The 20,120-nt window shown below is 31.3% G+C and overlaps 1 protein-coding gene across 1 annotated transcript in view; it reads right to left on the reverse strand.

The window, feature by feature from the left end:
* The window catches only part of LOC149424708 (sodium/potassium-transporting ATPase subunit beta-1-like), a 50,230-nt gene extending 31,439 nt beyond the window's left edge, over positions 1-18,791 (reverse strand). The window contains exon 1 of the mRNA XM_089631476.1: positions 18,446-18,791. Within this exon, the coding sequence (XP_089487602.1) occupies positions 18,446-18,602 (157 nt within the window). The 5' untranslated portion in view covers positions 18,603-18,791. The remainder of the gene's footprint in view (positions 1-18,445) is intronic.
* Positions 18,792-20,120: the final 1,329 nt, after the last annotated feature.

Consider the following 20,120-nt stretch of genomic DNA (forward strand, 5'->3'; position numbering starts at 1 on the left):
ATGTACTATTTAAATTATTTATAACCTCTCGAAGTCATCTGATGGCAGGTACATTATAATATTATATATAATTAAGGGTTTATTACGTCGCCACACCTTGACAAATTAATAGTTGCATTCAATTACTAAATTATTATTTTATATGTCGTCAGACGAACCATTTGCTTTCATAATCACTTTCAACACAGGCTAAGCCTAGTGAGGCGGGCTATGATAAACCTTAACACAAAACATTTTTAAACACATTAACATTTCTATTATTTGCATTTATTTTACCTACTGTTTATATATTACTTTCCGTTGATAAAATTATATACTCATCTAATTTATAAACCAATGTACACAAAACAGTCTTTCATGTATTTCTATAATTATAGTTTGAAAATTTGTCACAATAAAGATTTTTATTATTTATTATTATTATAATTAGTATTTTTCGAGTAATAACTGATACCTACATTATTAGAAAGGATTAAGAGCTATGATTTTCATCCCAGACGAAAATAACAAGATATTTTAAGGATTTTCGTAAAGCGACATTAACCATGAATAATCAATAGTGTACCGAGTCCCGTTACGATCAAGGGAGTTATATGGTGTGGTAGCCCTCTATCCCTCATCCGTCAGGTTCAAGAAGGTTCCCGTTTTTACCTGAATGGCGTGCTTTTGAAGATATTAGTAATTTTTAGAACAGTCCAGAACGTTCGAAAAAATTCCACAACATTTAAAAACATACCGGAAAATTCTGAAATTCTGTAAAATGTTCGGGAATAGTCTGAAACGTTTGGGAACATCCCGGATAAAAATGGACTAAAAACGGGATTACAGACCGTTTTCTGATAAACTTTTAGTAAATTCAATCATGACAATACATTGGTATTTCTATATAGTATGAAAAAGTCAATATACTCTTCCGTCTGTTTGTGAGCTTAGTTCTTATAAACTATGCAACGGAGTTTGATGGGGGTTTAACTATCATTTATAGAATTTCTTCCGGAAGGTTTATTACATGGTTATTATATTTACTGAGAGTAGAGGAGAGTCGACAACGCCGGGTACACGTCAGCTAGTTTAATAAATAATATATTATATATTATTAATTAATTATCAGAAGAATAATTATTATGGCTCCGTTGATCTACTTTTAAATAAGGGTAATTGTGAAATTAAAAATTATCCTTATTTTTTGGCTATTAAATTGAATTCATTCCAATGTAACCACTTGAAAGATTGGTGTCATATATGTACATTTACCATATTATTTAATTAACACTATTCCTCATATCATATGAAACTGTTTATCGCCGTTTAAAGCCAATGAATCCTCCCAGATTTCACCGTTTATCCAATATCTTTAGGTTCTATAAATTTAGCACATGATGTCACGCGATCGCTCAAAACATTTCTGCAAACTTGGCATAGTGTACAACAAATCGCTCGAGTGGTTAATAAAGATGCGAAATATCTATAGTTAAAAACAAAATAAATTGTTAACTATCGTTAACTGTTTAAAATAGTGATTTGTTCTGATAGGTTTTTCCGGCTGTGAAAATATTTTTGTTGATTTAAAACCCACCATAAAGGCGACATAAGACTCTAATAGCGGGGATTTGCTCGGAGCTCACATTTTAATTATTTCTGATGAACGTTTTACTAAAATCTCAAATCTTTCTAAAGGGATCCCCACGGATGTGAGTTATTTATGTTTAAGATTAATAAGAACAGGACCTTAATATTAAAATATTTTATGTAAAAAAACTATAAAACTAGTGTTAATCACCAGATTTTATTTTTCTAGACTATGAATTAGTAACTTCCCGAGGGATTCCTCTAGAAACATTTGAAATTTTAGTGAAACGTTCGTCAGAAATATTTAAAATAAACCCTACGGAAAAATCGATTTTCTAGGCCTGCTAGGGCCAAGTCGATCGTAGGTAAGTAAATATTGTTTTTACACGACTTCATAACTTATGTCGGTTAGATTCCCACTTCATTTGAGAGATTTGATAATGCAAATTCAACCAATACACTATGGTCGAGCGTTGCATATTTTTGTGCACTGCTTTATTTTTAGGGTATTGTCTCGTTTTAAAAGAAAATACAAGAACCAAGCTTGACTACAATCTACAATGTATTAAATTACATCTTAATATTATTCAGAATTCTGATTTTTATCTTAAAAATAAGAGCTCAATTATGATATCATAAATTTAAATTACAAATTCCCACGGATTAATAAAACTTTTACGTAAGTTGTAATAAGTGTTAAATTCAATGCATTCAATTTCATCTACATATTTCTATGGCTACTATTTCATATCAATAATGATGTTTTAATTTAATGTAGGTATCGTTTTTCATCTACAAATGTCCGTAACTTGGGCTGGTATTTTTTTTAAATTCATTAAGCATTAACAGAGTGTTAACATGATTAAATTCGTGAAAATAGCACTGGGATGTTCGTCAGTATTGACAATACAGTTAAAAATGTTGACAACATGCATAATAGGTGGTTTAATTATCACTAGGTGAAGTTGCTAAAATATAAAAGAAATTAGTGAAATAAAATATACGGTAGATAAAGTGAAAAAAAATAAAATTACACCATTTATAATTAGCTAAGTCATGTTAATACTAATGTGTTAATTTACCTTTACCAATTACATCTGAATCGTCCTATTTTGGTTTTATAATTCTATTCAGTGGCTAAATTCACTTTTTTAATATGTCATTATCTCTCTGTTTGAGAGGGAACCAAACGTGGACTAACTTTGTTGAATTACAATAATTATTAATCTACATATTTCTGTTACTTTTATTTCTTATGACTAAGGGCTTCATTATTTGGGTTACCGGATAACTCATCAAAATAAAAAATTCAACACACCTTTAATGATGAAAAGTCATCAAAAAAGCGACGAAACAAAAACTAAGTTACTTAGGTTAGGTTAGGTACCTACATAGTCAAATTCGTTCTGTTTAGGTATCAACATTTTGGAGCGTTTTTTTATTCACTAATTATTTAGGTTTATGTGACATTTCATCGACTTTATTATTTATATAAATATTTATTATTTATTTATTAAAATTCATCCACAAATTTATCGTTTTTCTTGATATTAGAGATTTATTATTAGAGATGACAGTAGGATATTTACACGGTTTTTCATTCTTGAAAATAATGGTATTTATATTTTATTTTACAGTGACAAGTAATGATTAAATTTTTTTCGTATTTAATTTGCCAACAAAGCGACATTGTGTTAGTTTACGTTCGTGCTGAAGGGTCTGTGACGTTACACCGGCAAACGTTTGCAGGCTGTACACTACTGTACAGAGTGTACAGGCCCCCGATAACAGCTGTGTTCAACAACCAGTTGTGGTACATACAACCTACATATTAAAATCCGTTCTATTTATGTATTTAATACATAAATAGAACGGATTTTAATATGTAGGTTGTATGTAGCTAATTTAGCTATTTGGAGCATTTTTGAATTCAATAATTATTTATGAATTAATTCAACTTAAATATTTTGAATACGACAATCAGTATCAAAAGTAAACTATTTGTGAAGATACTTCATTGTGTGCTTTGAAAATAAGTTTTGATTTCACTCTGGGGCGACAAGAAACCATATTTTATTTTATTTATTTATTACCATATTTTATTTTGGAAATAAACAGTCATTTATACATTTAACATTAACATTAATTATTACATTAAGTTTAGTTGTTGATTTAGTATCTGTACCTACACAATATATTTATAAATAACGAAGAAATATAAAAATAAATAATTATTATAAGAAATTAAAAAATGTTATAAAACAAGTAAAGACAAGTAGTAATACAATTTCCGCATGATTATACTAAAAACAATAAAATACACTAATATGATAGAATTATTTTACAAAATAAAAAATGAAGTTATCAGTATAGTAAGCTGCATTTAATATGTTTTGAAGTTTCAGTTGAAAATGTGTATATCTCTAGAGGCATTGTGAGTTTTACAGATATTTCGTATTAAAGAGTTTTGCGCATATTTGGTTTTATAGTGTGGTGTTCTAAATAAGTCGTTCGGTCTGGTGTTGTGTTTAGGGCAACGAAATGCAATATTTTCTAATAGATATGATGAATCAATAAGATTTTTCACGATTTTGTATAAGAATAGGGCATCAGAAATTTTTCTGCGTTTATATAAAGCGGTAGGGTCAAACCGATGATCGCCAAAGCGATAGGATAGGTGTTGGATGTTTTTAATACGATCGATGTATTTTTGATATTGAGGATTCCACATGACTGAGACAAACTCGAGTTATGACCTTACATATGACATATATAGCAGAATTAGTGTGTGTTCTACAGTTGAAGGCTTTGTAATGTGTACAATAAAGCCCAATTGTTTATAACCTTTTTCAAATATATTCTCAATATGGTCCTTGAATAATATTTTAGAATCTATCAGTACTCCAAGATGTCGACCTATATATTTACTGTAGTAATTGTGTACATTACGAACAATGCGAATGATGCTTGCATATTAATAATTGTTTACACTTTTAATTAACGCGTGTGTTTATATACCTAGGCAACATCCGCGTTACCTGTATCATGACGTGCGCGATGTACTTAGTGCTGAGATTTCAGTAAAAGTGTTTGCTTTTAATATTTGGCATTGGTTAGGGCTTGCTAATTGTCACGACCTTCCTGTCATTTTGCTCAACTAATGTTGACAATCCACGCCAGCAATATTCATTACAATATGTTAACACGTTGAAACCCGAACATAATAACTAATTATTTATAAACCGCAAACCTTTATTTTTTTTGGGAAATTTTAAAAATTTCTGATGCATTTCATTGGAGTGTAGTGCCAATTTCCAATGAAATTTGAATTTAATTTTTATGACATTATTTATTTATTTAGTCGCTGTATCCTGTTACGCGTTGCTGGGTTTCAGTCTGTCTGTGCAGATAGAGAAGCAATAGCGCGTGTTGCTTTTACGTCCAACAGATGGCGCTGTTTAAAAAACATGTTTTTACCTGTATAAAAACGTACGCGTATTCGAATGGAAAGTTGTGTCGTAATTTAAAAGCAATCAGTGAAGATCTTTCAGAGAGATAAGATTTTGAACAAACGAACATAATCATTTTTGATTTAAGATTTTCACGGCCAAAATTATTTTTGTTATTTGTTTTTGGGGTGTTATGCCGTGTTGCGCTAACTCCTTCTTTACTAAAGAAGGCTAAAGGCTTACTAAAGAAGGCTGAAGGCTTCTTCGCTAAAGAAGGAGTTAGCGCAACACGGCATAACACCCCAAAAACAAATAACAAAAATAATCATTTTTATTTATATAAATTTAGAATAAACGTCATAAATGCCATTTACATACATATAAGTTATTGACAATCAACATTAAAAAGAATACACATTAGTACAAAGATATTAAAAGAAAAAAAAGAAGAAACAAAAACAAAAAACCTGTTATGCAGTGAACTGCTAAAACGTAATCGGTACAGACTTATATTTCGATAGAGGCATATTAAAAACATCAACTAAAATTGCACCACAAGTTATGATGGTTAAAATAATACATACTAGGGAACCTTGATATAATGGTAGGATCATGAAAGTGAATCGAATGAACGTTAATAAATCAGGGCTCAAACGGATAATTTATATTAAAATATAAAGAATCATAATTCTAATAATAATAATAAGAATTATGAGATTTAATTATTAGGTCAAATAAAATTATGCAAAATTTTTTTTTTTTTTTTTTTTTTTTTTTTTTTTTTTCTTTATTCATGAAATATTAATGTGTACAGTTTTTACATGCTTTTCGACTACCACACTAGACACACGCCCGTATTATGGTAGTCGAAATTTATATACATAGGTTTATATAATTATATAAATGTAATATTTGATAACTTGTTAATCTAAGTATTTTTTTTTACATGCAATGTATGTGTATAATAGGTGACACTTTTACTGGTTCCCAGTTCAGTAGATTGCTCAAGTGTACATCAACCGTATTTTAAACTGTTGATATTAATGAGATAAAATGAACACAATCAGCAAATAAATAGTAAATAAAAATAAAAATAATAAATAATAAATAAAATACTTCAATTATCTCAACCAAACGTATGTTGATAAATTTTCGTCAAACAAATGGTTCAGTATTGGAGAGTTGAGCGCAGAAATAGAAGAATTTATCCTTGCCATTCAGGATAGAGTCATTAATACTAAAAAAAATATAGGATGAATATAATCAAAGATACAAATCAAATTGATGATTTATGTAGAAAATGTTTGGCTTTTACGGAAACTATGGAACATATTATAATATCTGGATGTTCTGTATTAGCACCGTCCGAGTATACATTTAGGCACAATCAAGTTTTAAAAATAATCCACCAAAGTTTGGTAATTAAACATAACTTGATTGACTGCCGTATTATAGAAGCATATTATGAATACGAACCAAATTCATTTTTAGAAAATGTATTTTATAAAATATAAAATATATTATGATAAAACTAAACTAACAGACCGAACGATTAGTCATAATAGACCCGATATGGTTTTGCATGACAAAATTAAAAAATAACTTAATTAATTAGAATTAGAAGAATATAATTGATGTCGCTATTTCAAATTCCTGTAATATTCAAAAAATCTGTTTCTAAAAAAATAAGAAAATTCACAGATTTAGGAAATGAGATTAAAAGAATTTGGCATTCTCAGACTATAAAAACGTTACCATTTGTTATTTTGGCTACTGGCATTATATCTAGCTATCTCATTCAAAATTTAGGCGTATTAGATCTGTCAAAGACTTTATATTTAAAAATGCAAAAATCATTCATTTTAAATACATGTAAGGATTACGAATGATTTTTTAAATATTTATATTGAGGGATCAGTAGGATTTATAGGTCCAATTAGGAGTTCTACCGAGCCGAACCCTCTGATATGAAATTATCTGGAGTCGATGAATTATTTTCCCATTTGATCTCTGGTGGGTTGACGTGTTGTTCTTGTATTGTTTTGTATTTATTATGCTTATATAAATAATGCACTTGCATAATGTAAGTTGATTAGATGATCATTTGTGGAAAAGTGTGTGGAAGGGTTTAGTTTTCCTGTGGGGAAGATTTAACCCGGCCATAAAGTCGGAAAAAGAAAAAAATAATAATGCAATAATTTCCGACTAAACACACAATGTAATCCACGTTGACATAACATGTATTAATTGTAAGAAATGAAGTAATTAAGTCAACATTTAACAATAAAAAGTATAGGTAAGTATTATAATTATATCAAAATTCTTCAATGTGACCAAGTCCACGAATAATTGATGTTATTTTGTAATATTCATCCATGTGACCAAGTGCACGAATTATCGATGTTATTTTGAAAGATTCATCAATGTGACCAAGTGCTCGAATTATTGATGATATTTTAAGATTTCCTTCCCCCAGTGCAAATAATAGAAGTATTCTCATTCCTCAACAAATCAGATAAACTAATTATAATTTATTATTTGATTATAAATTGTTTTATCAATAGCACCGCACAACATCTGTTGTAGTGGTACGTTACTGTACAGAATTTTCTGTCTTTAGAACAATCTGAGTAAATAGTAAATAAGTGTTTTTTAACACAAGTGAGATTCATTATTGTCTGAGAATACTTCATTATTCTCAGAAAAAATATGTTCGTGTAATGAAGCATTTTTATTACGCTTCGGGCTTTTTGAATCCAATTTACGACTATCCGTATATATTTCCACAAGAAACTGCACTGATTAATGTTCGTTATAATATAAGTATTACCCTGTAAAATTCAATAAGCATTTAGTAAGTGGTATCAGATACGAACATAGTATTATGTAAAAACTAGCACTGACGAAATCTTCACCAATCTTAACATCATGTCAATTAAATAACTATATTGTAAAACTATACTCAATTACATTCATAAGTACAAAACCAAAGAAATGACGACAAACACGTACAATAGAAACACTAGATCTCATGGTCAAAAACTTATTCAACAAATAACTACTAATACAACTTTCGCAAAAAAGCTTCTTATATCATAGTATTAAACTCTACAGTAAAATACTACTCTCACTCAAAAACCTCAACATTATAACATTTAAATCTCAAATAAAAAGCTGGATACTTAATATAGGGAGATATGAAATAGAAAATATACTGATATCAAACACAGACTAAAACTGAATCTACTAAACTGAACTATAGAAAAAAACACTATCCTATTTTTTTTTAAATTATTTAAAAAAAAAAATATATATGCTATATGATATATGTTTATAATTAAATTCATATGTTACTATGTTGTAATATTAAATTCTTATAATTAAATTATAATATGTAAATGACATCCTCAGCACGGGAGATCCCAGTGAGGATATCATTATCTCTATATGTTACTAAGAAAAGAAGATTATCTCTATATGTTACAAAAAAAAAAGAAAAATCGTTATTATTATTATTATGCCAACAATGTCACTCTGTGTTATGATTTTCAATATCTACATAAAAAAAAATGATTTTCAATATCTACATAAAAATATACCAACTTGTCAAACTTATTATTAGTGTAATTAGTCAAACTATCCGTTTTTTTTTATTTGCTTATTATTTTTAAGTTAGCTTACATCATCGTGTGTTAATATTTTTACATAATCGGCATTATGTGGCAAACATACATTTAAGGCCCCGCAGTAAGCGTTCAAAAATGGTTTGAAAGGGAAATATTGAAATACAAATCGCGCTTATATTAAAAAAACTATGATAATTAAGCGAAAATTGTGAAAATATTTAATAAAACACGACTCGTTTGAAATAGAGCAAAAATCTCTCAAAAAATGATTTAATTGCATTTAAAGATACACTGTGATTTTTTTCTTGCCTACAACATGTTAAATAACGGAACAAAACGGAACGAAGTTTTTGATAATTTTCGAAGCTTACTTTCCGATTTTTTTTATATCGAGGGAATTTCGTAAAATTACTGTTTTGGTATAACAAATGTGGAACTCAAAAACCTAAAGAGTTAACACGAAACTTGTTATAAATAGGTAGAAATTGGGTAGGTGGGGGCTTAAATATATAGTTTTAAATCGAGGGAAACTGATGCGCGGACCTAATACTTTACCAAACTGAAAAAGTATTTTTTTAACCAAAATGTGTGGCGTATGTGTAGGTATTTTGGACTCAAATCCAAAATTTAACCCTTAAGTTTATTCAATCACGACTCGACATCAATGATTGTGGTAGAAATATTTTCTTATTTCCATTTTAAAATTAAGCGTATTTTCTACGGAGATTTATTATATAGTTGGACGGTCTGGTACGAGATTTCTGAGTGCTTGATTTCTTCCTTGTTGGCAATCTAATTTACTTTGCATTTCTTGTCCCGTGTCCGTGTATCTCGTGAGACATCATCCATGTTAAATTAGTTAAAACAAGAAAAATATCTGAAATCCAAATCATTGACTTTAGCACACATATTGTATCATATAAATGGAAATGGAAATGTCACGCATCTTTAACTCCTCAGGCATATTCTGTCAGACGGTCGGAGTAATTCCGCTTTGCAATAATATCCAAATAAATAGAATATTTCTGAACATATCCGAAAACTAAATACTGTTTTATAAAGATGATGAAATGTGCTAACAAATTATATTTTTTGAAATATTAAAATTTGAACGCAAACATAAAAAAATGGTTCACTTTTCGTTTTTTGCAACACAAATTACTGATAACGAAAAAATATATAAAAACACACTTATTTTAAGTCACCTCACTTTATTGTCGTTTCATCTAAAAATAATTGATAGTAAATTCTCAAGTCAGATAAGATTTTTTTTTAATTGCGGTCGGTACCTATGGTTTTGATTATTTGGTAGTTAACTTCTGTATTTGAATATAAAGCGTGGTGTTTTCTCTTTCTAACACCGTTTATATTTCCCTCCACAACAGTAAGAAGTTACAATGACTTCAGTGAAACCATTTGAGATATTCCCAAAAGCGAAAAAATTAGCCTGAACGGCTTAGAAAAACCTTTTTGGTACACTAAACTGCCCGTTATATAATACTCATTGGATTGAACTCTGTTGATCAACAGATAAAAGGACACCAGGAAAACTAAAGCTAGGACTAATTACCCTAAAAAGGGAAGAAATATGGTGGAATATCCAAAAGAGAAAACTATGGAAGGACAAGAATTAGCCCCGTTACCAGAAATAGAGCAAGGCTGATGGAATAATAATTACGTGGCAATTTCCTTTTTAAGATAGGATTGTGGCCTATCTAGATTTTTAGAAGACTTATGAAACTCTTTGCGTTGTTGATGTTGGACGATGTTTGGGATTTTGTTATAAAAAGTTGAACAAATAACGTAACACTGATTGCCACAAATCAAATTAACACAAAGCCAACATCACAAAGTAAATCGTGAATGTAATAGGTCTCTCAATTCTCGCTAGTCATTGTGCCTACACAATTTCATTAAAAGGGTAAATATTGAAATGCGATACATTACCTGGATATCAAGTTCAGCAGAAATGTTGTGTTTGATGATTTCACTTATTAAGGATTGTAATTTTTAATAAATGTTTAATTTTTTACCAATGTTTTTGCGAATGCTACATATACATTTCTTGGTTCACTAAACTTTAATCCACATTTTATAATGCGCACCATGACTTATCCAAATTTAATGTCATGCATTAGAAAACTGGGGGAAAGAAAAATGCGGATTTGATGTGAGGGTAAAACAGATTTAATTATTATTAAGTAGAAATACGTTATATATGTTGGCTATTCACAATAGGTCCAAATCATTGATGTATTATTATACATGGTCTAAATAGATTCGATAGTTGCTTAGAACTCTTCTGGAAAAGTTTTGGAATCTAAAACAATTTACCAATTCTTTGCCTCATATCATTATATTTTGGACTCCCTCAATTTTGTTAATTTTTTGCAACTGGTACCCTCATTCTCGGGATATTTATATTCCTACATAGTAGAGGTGGGTCCTGTGAGAACTTTTCATTACTGGGTACAGTGAGGAAAGGTGCAAAAAATACCTGTTAAAAATACCGGTTACAAAATACTTAAGAGTGTTTTATACCGAACTAAGGATTATAGTATCTGGGGACAGAAAGTTATAAATACTCAGTCCCAGTATAAAATACTTGTGAGTATTTTGTAACCAGTATTTTTAACAGTTTTTTTTGTAACTGTACTCATACTCAACTGGGCTCCACATGAATTAACATACACTTTACGCATTGAAAGAGTCCATAAATTTTTTTAAGGTTTTTATTCTCGCGGCTCTATGGACGTTTCCCTTGGCTTTACCCATCGATTTATATATTAGGCATGACCAATTACCACTCCCTAGAGACACGTAGAGGTATTGCTTTGCTTAAATATTATTTTCAACTAATAAACGGTCACTTATCTAGTCTATCTAATGAGATACTGGCCCAATTAAATTTTTTTGTACCAGAGTCTCACTCTCAAGGACGTCATCACAATCTTCTATATAGTAGAGCAAGCCGCACTAATTTATTTATGAACTCACCTGTGGGGAGAGCTACGTGCTTTTTGAATGCGGTAGATAAATTTATTTTTTGTGTCCTATAGCGCATTTGCGAGATTTTTGGCATTGCATATACACTGCATAAATGGTACAATTATAACGTCTTAGGCTATATTACCTGTAATTGTTAAAAATAAATGTACAAATTATATAAATAAATAAATAAATATAATTACTGCACAACAGCCACAAATTTTCTACGTAAAGTTGATTCCCCAGATAATTATTGGAATCCATGGGGAGGGGGGGTTGTTACAGATTTTTTGTGAAAGGTAACAAAAAAATTTCAAATCTATGGGGGGGTAACTATAAAACACTCCATTTTTTTTCGTGTTTGGTGCTTTTGGCGTTACTTTTTTCCTTCAATAGCTACAGTGAGTACAGGTACGAAAAATACCGGTTACAAAATACTCTTAAGTATCTGGGGACTGGGGACAGAAAGTAATAAATACTCAGTCCCAATATAAAATACTTGTGAGTATTTTTGGAACCAGGAATTTTGGGGATTTGTTATGTTATGTCGAAGTACCGCATGAAAATACCCGGTACTTTTACTGGGTACGATAAATACGCCTCTCCTCTACTACATAGTAACATTGGAAATAAAAATGCTGCGTCAGGAATCGAACCCGTATCCTTCCGACTCAATACGCTTCTGGGTACCGTATGATAATGTACACGTGCTGCGTCAGGAATCGAACTCGTATTCTTCCGACTCAATACGCTTCTGGGTACCGTATGATAATGTACACGTGCTGCGTCAGGAATCGAACTCGTATTCTTCCGACTCAATACGCTTCTGGGTACCGTATGATAATGTACACGTGCTGCGTCAGGAATCGAACTCGTATTCTTCCGACTCAATACGCTTCTGGGTACCGTATGATAATGTACACGTGCTGCGTCAGGAATCGTAACAGTATCCTTCCGACTCAATACGCTTCTGGGTACCGTATGATATTCGTTTATATTTATGCATGAAGCAACAGGTTTGCTTTGTGACATTTACATATTATATGGAGACACTGACATTGCTAAGTAAACTGGCTTGTAGTAAAGTGAGTTTTCCTGGAAATATTTGAACAAATCTGTCAACAATTTCAGAAAACTCTCAGACATACACTGAAAGCCTGGGATTATTTTTTGTTATAAGATGTTACTCACATATTAAAATATATATTTTACCCAGAAAGTCTAGGGTACGTGGACACTTATAACTATGGACTATTCTTTTCTAAGATGATATCAGAAATCAGAACCATAATATTATAACATAACCTATCAATTTAATTATTATTTCAAAGTAAATGTATTTAGACTTCAACCTCACGTCGTAATGAAATCGTTTCCATTTTAAAAATTTCCTACAGGGAGAAAAATAAGCTTGACTGATTTATTGAAATACTCTTTTAAAGACGCGATGGCAATCCATTTCGTGATAAAATATGAGTCCATACAGAATCTATTGGAAAACGTGCTCATGGAGGTGTTATTTACCTGATAATATGATGGACTGCAATAATATCAATATTTTAGAACGGCGGAAAACGTGTTCCGCCGTCCTCATAACAAATTCGCGATTTACTGATACTTTGTTAGAAAATCGCTCAATTTATTCGTTAGGCCTGCACTCCCGTTTTTAACAGAAATACGAACAATTTGACCACATTTTTAATAAATTAGCAATATTTTTTTTAACGTATTTTTTTCCATGTACGAAGAGGGGTTATAAACAAAGAAAATAAATCTTTGATTATAAACGTGTTGTAAACAAAGATAATATATCTTTGATTATAAACGTGGTATAAATAAAGATAATATATCCTTGATTATAAACAAAGATAATACATCTTTTATTATAAACAAGGTTAATATATCATTTGTTATAAACTTGTTATAAACAAAGATAATAATTATATCTTTGTATTCACAATTCAAAAGCAGTAGAAATAAATCATAGAAAGCTTTAACAATAGGCTTTTAGACCACAAAACCAATATAAATAATTTTACATTCATCTTTAATGATTTATTGTTGATTATGTTGAAAAGCAATCAAATGACGTCTCAAGATTTTCGATACCAAATAATTACATTCATTTCTAATTTGTGGACAAGGTCAAGTGCATATCCCATCTAATTCAAATCATAGAGAAACCTCGCTACCATCAAAAACCTTCATTTAACTGAAACTCAAGTACGGGTAACACTATTGCATCACAGCAGCCAAGTGGGGGATTAGGTAGTACCCAAAATTACTATTCTCCTTATATTAGCTTAAATACTTAACATTTAATTTTAGTATTTTAAGTATTCCTGCGCAAATACATAAGTTACCATTAATAATTGACTGAATAATTGGGATTTATATAGTTTAAAAGCCCATATGCAGAAAAATGTATGGGGTCGTCGGAAGACCCACTTTGCTACAGACGTTTTGTTTGGCATCTTGGCCTGTCAAGAGTTTTAAGCACACTGCGTATTTTTTTAGAAAATATTAAACTGATTTTGGAAGGTGAACTATCCTCAGATTTATGTTAATTAACTAAATTACTTCTTCAAGCCAATGCTTAATTTCAATTACACTGGTTTGAAGGTGGCGCAAAGTACATGAGAGAGTCCATGCAAAGGTATAATGTATATCGTAGGTGCGTTGAAGCTGTAAATACTCGTATTATATGAACTGTTTTAAGCTGAACCAGTTTGGTTGCGTTCAAATGCAAAATTGGTGTGGAAATAAATATAATTAGCGAACAGGTAGACGCAGATAAGTGAGTTTCATAAATTAACCTATGCGCGGCCAGATAAGTGGAGTGGCTTTACTTAAGCTCTAACAAACACTGACTTAACTTCGTATCTTCGTGCGGAATTTAATGATGCGTTATCAGGGAGTAATTTTATAATTTCCAAAGACAATCTTTTGACTTAAATTTTTGTTAAATATACGTATAGGAATTTGATGGAATTTGCTTGGTTTATTAGTAAATTTTCAGAGATATTAAGAAGAGTATTTTTTGGAAATATTAAAAAAATATACGAGGAAAATTGTTTAAGCATATGGTTTTCGTGTTATTTTTTAAATACATCATTTTTTTTTATTTGGTACAATATTTTTTACATTTTAAAATTTTCCAGTAATGTTGGCCTCACTGGGTGGCTTGCCGGTGCTGAGGCCTTCATTTTATAATATGAAAATATAATCTACATAATACATTTAAAGAGAAAATAATACATTTAAAATATAATCTTGTGTGTTTGTGAGTGATATGTGTTTATATTGGTTTTGTGTGTTACGTGTAGGTTTTTATTTTATTTTATGCCATGACATTTTGGTAAAATTGTCTTTTTTGTTCTTTAATCCATTTTGTAATTTTGTGTGTGAATTTATTTTTACTTTCCTCAATTTTAATTTCAAGTTTTACACTGTTGAATGCTTTTATAGCATGGTATTGGTAGTGTCTTTGTCCAAAGCTTGAATTTACTGTCGGAGTTTTGATGTTTTTAGGTACGCTTGTCTAACTGGTAATATTGAAATTCACTTTTATTTTATTTTTGTTATGGGGCACAAACCCCCCATAGGCCTGGTTACTGTGTTTGAAAAAAATAAAATAGTGCTCGTAGGTTACTTTTCTGAGAAATAAAACAACATTATTTGCACTATCTCTTTCATCAATGTATTAATTCATCATAAAAAATAATAAGTTGAGAAAATATATGTCTCAAAAAACTTTACAATGAATTTCATCCCTCCCCCCTCACCTTTCCTTTCACCCCCCCCGGGGTCGAGACCCTCCCGTGTGAATGCTATAGCTACGCCGCTGACTTGTTGCATTGGTCTTCATCTCACTTTTATATTGCGTGAACATGTATGAATTTGAATAAGGCAAGGAGTGTGTGTGCCAAAACCGTTTATTTGTAGGCAAATTTGTAAGAAAAGTGATTCGTATGAAGTGTGTTGTTGTTGACCTTCGAAATATGAATTTAGTTGACATTGTAACCTCTTGGATATGAATGGAAAATTTTCAATAGAAAACAGACATCGTAATTTCTGCTGTCAGAATTGATGTAGGTACTTAGAAAATGTAATACGTACATTAATTGGTTGAAACAAAACGCACACCATATTTGAAAATCATTGGAACATGGGTGCAAATTTTAGCGGAACAATTACAATGAAATGAACAATTTGCATTTATAAACCGACAAAAAATCTGAAGTTTCATTTATTGTGTATTGTAGTAATCGACTCGTGCATGCGGACTAAAGGCTATATTTTGTACAAGTTGTTTCTGTTGCTTTGGAACCTCATTCTCAAGAATACAGTGTGTGTTTTGTATGATATTCTTACAGACACAATCATAAAGTTATTACAGAGTATGACGCAGAATATCTGTAGTTTGTTGACTTTGGTTATGTTTACAATATCGTAAACACATTTACTGATAGTTTGGTTGTTAAACTTAAATGCTAATCACGAGCGGAGACTTGTGACTCGATTATTATTACTTTCGTGTGCATTGACGTGAAATAAATCGACTGGGAATAACCCGCAGAGAGCGGGTTAATTAAATGTTAGCGGATTATAAAATGTATTCGTACGGCTTAAGTTGTTTTGCATGTGAATAACTTGTTGGTAAGATGGTTTCGATGAAAAACAATGTTGCCCAAGTGATAATCCGAACATATTAAAAAAATGTTATGAAATATTGCTTGAAATAGCTAGAGCCGTATTTGTCTTCACAATTTTCTTTCCCTCCCTACTCTATCTAATCTCACAGCACCACAATTGACGGCATCCGTGGTTGGGGAGTAATGCTCTTGATTAGCAATTCGAAGGTCGCGGGTTCAAATCCCGGCGTGCGCAAGTAAAATTGATTAGTTTGTGTTATTTAACAATTTATATATTTTAGAGTGGAAGATGCTCTCAGTATCGCTCTGGTGTAAGACCACAATTCAGAATTGAAACATTGCTTGAAATGACTTTAGCCGTGTTTGGTGACCAAATCTGAATAGCTAGGTGCTTCCCCACCTTTCTATTCCCCTTATCACGCCTATCCTCTACCTTCAACCTTACAACATAGTACATACCCCAATATACAAAAAGTCTTAATGGTTCCAGACTGTTCTCATCTTACAGTTTTCAACAATAATATCTGAGTTTTAATACCTGTACATACTAAAGCAACAAAGAAAAAAAAATAGTACTGTAATACTGTTGTGAGATATTCACATTTAAAAAATATTATGTTGTTTTATTTGATGTCACAGACAATTCAACATTTGAAAAACATTTTGTATGAAATGCTGCCAATCGCATGTTTGTTACTTTTTTGTGGCTGTTCATAATTACTAACTTCTGATAAATTGAGTAAATACAAGAAAAATCTAAAGTATACAATTCCGATTAGCTTGTAACTGTTTTTGTTTATTGGAATTTAGGGGTATTTTAAAACTAGTCGACGAGTAAAAATCAGTTATATTTTGTTTTTGATAAAATACGTACATTATTACGATGTCAAATAATCTGTTCAATATGCTCTTTGAACAATGATTGCGTTACTTATAAAGCTGACATAAAAAAATCCATTTACAACTAATTTATCATCAACTCAGAAGTTATATTCAGAGAAGTGTCAATTCATAATAGATTTATGTATATTTATTACTTTGACATAAGTAATACATTTAATGTTACCTGCATTACGTATACTGCACCAGTGTACTTTTTTACATCAAGTTTTAAAGGTGATTCAGACGAAATAGTTTTGATAAGGTCGTTTGAATAATATTGACACAAACATCTTAATCGTAGTAATCAAGAATAAACCATTTGACGTGACAATCAAATAGATAAATAAATAAACTGCTCTTTTTCCTTATTTTGTAGTAGAATAACTAGTTTCAGAAAGAAGAAAAAAAAGACTGAATGAACTGATTAAGTAACCTAGGAAACCGGTAAGCCCCTGTGGACGAACATCTTTATTAGAATTCAATTATAAAAGACTTCTAGTTCTTGAATTATCATCTTTATACTGTTAGAAAGATTTTCAAAATAATATTCACTAATATTTTTGATAGCACGTCTTCACGAAGCGTTGTTATGCGATAATTATTTCCAAGCGTTGTACATGTGCAAGGATCAATAGTATGGTAGGTTATCAGTAGAAGTTGTCAGGTTATTTATTCTAAAAGTAATAAAACTTTGTGTTTATTATACTGGCTGATAAGTTGTATCAGATCAAGGAGAACACATTGAAGCTGTCAATGGAACAAATATAAGTAAATCACTACTCAGAAATCATTCAATAAATTACTATAAATAACTAGTGGACACTTCGTTATTGCTTATGTCTTTCTCGGACGTCTCCGACTTCTACCATTCACTACTATGTTACTGTTAAAAACACTACATTACATCGACTTTCATTCGACTCCTTATATCATTCCGGTGCAGAAATATTGCGTTAAGTATTCCTCGGGCGTCCCCACGTTCTTATATCACGCAAACCACACTCTAAACACTCCTGGCACCAATAAGAACATACTTTGAAATTTTCAGCAATATCGGTCTACTAATACTTTTCGAGTTTTGCGATCGCAAACATTCGCAGGCTGAATTTTTTTATATTACTAAAAAACGAATTTTTCAAAAATTCATCAATTGAGTGCTGAGTCTTTAAATCAACACAAATTTATAATATGTATTTTTTGTTAAAATTTTATTTTCTTTCTTTTTAGGGTGTTGTTTTAAGTGTTATAGAATAACCTGTTTGAAGAGTGTACTTACCCCATCCTTTCAAGTCCCTTCCCAAGACAGTTTGCTCATTGGGGTCCCAGCAGGACAATTTCATGTTCTCCCAGTTGGTCCTGGTGTTCACCTCCCTCATGTAGGGGAAGGAATAGTTGGTTCCATTGTCAGCGACGGAGGTCTTCTTGGGAGCCATGGTCGGGCTGATAAAATAAATCTAACTTGTAAACACTGTTATATTGAGTCGACCAACATCGGTCAGGGAACCACCTGTCGTCGTTATGTACACTGCGCGATGGATGGGTGCCTTGCGGACAATGCGGACGGCGGTCTCGGACTAACTGAGGAGTGAGGACTGGGCCGAGTGAGGCTGGCAGACTGTTAGAGCGGAGATAGGGTCGCGGCTACTCGATCGGGCCGTGCAGACTTTAGCGATAAGGATGCTATGGATTCTTTCAAATAATCCGCGGAATCGGTGTTTAGTGTTTACGCGCGAGGCCGCTGATAGCGCTGCGGAGATCCGGAGTCGTCTGCATACATTATTATCTCTTGCTTTCTTCTTACCTAATCTCGCGGGAACTATATGGATCAAAAATATGTATTTAAATTAGTTTCAATGGCAATGTTTATACATGATGTGGGTATAAAGTATAAAATACAGTGTGTGGCAAGCCTACGCACGACGGAAGTGAAACTTTTAGTATTCTTCTTTCTCTCTTTTCATTTCATTCTCTCTTTTTTCTGTCTATTGACATATTTATAAGTAGCATGTGATAAAAAAATTAAAAGTTATAAAAATATGGGATTCGAACCCGGGTCCTGCATAACGAGTGTCGAACGCTCTGCCTCTAGACCGCGGTTATTACAGTTAATGCTATTAATGTTAATATTATTAATGTTATTAATAATGTTATTAATAACATTAATAATTATTATTAATGTTATTACTATTAATGTACCAAAATATCATATAGTTAAAATATCTAAAAGTCGCAGCACGAGAGCATTTTATCACTTTAAAAAAAATTATTATCAAAAAAATCACAAAAAGAAAAAAAAATAGTTAAAGCGGAGATCGAACCTCGGTTCTTCACGACGAAAATCGGGCGCTTTGCCTCTAGACCGCGAAGCTGAGTTAGGAGAGCGACCGAAAATAGGTATATAATATTGGCTAGGCTCCTATAGCGAAATGATCACGATATTTGATGACGGTCATGAGTTGGTTTTACTCCGGTCCTCGAAATTGCATAACGCGCGTAAAGAAGTTTCACTTCAATAAGTATAAATTCATTTTTTTCACAGTCGTCACTAGGGTTTCCTATTCTGAAGCGGCCATTAGTTTTTAAACTTATGTACATATTTAGTTGTTTTTACATCGTCTTTATAATGTTTGTAAGTTTAATATCACTTTGTTCTCTCAGCCATTCAACTTACGTTATTTTTTTTGTTTGATTTGGTAGAGCATTGTATAATTTCGTAGCATAGAATTTAATATTTCTCTGTCCAAACGAAGTATTCAAGCTAGGAGTAACCAGTATATTTTGGCTTATTGCTCTATTTATGCTGGGCAGTGGAGTATTGTTATACGTTTTTTTCAGTTTATATTCAATATGTTTTGAGTAAAGTTTTTCTGCATTGTAAACTTATATAGGAAGTTTTTAAATCTTTCTGCAGTCTGAGTTCTAACCGGAACCTTTATAATTATCTTTAGTAC

The sequence above is a fragment of the Hesperophylax consimilis genome, chromosome 4, assembly GCF_061612785.1.
Source record: "Hesperophylax consimilis isolate HC1 chromosome 4, BYU_Hcon_1.0, whole genome shotgun sequence".
NCBI classification, from domain to species: domain Eukaryota; kingdom Metazoa; phylum Arthropoda; class Insecta; order Trichoptera; family Limnephilidae; genus Hesperophylax; species Hesperophylax consimilis.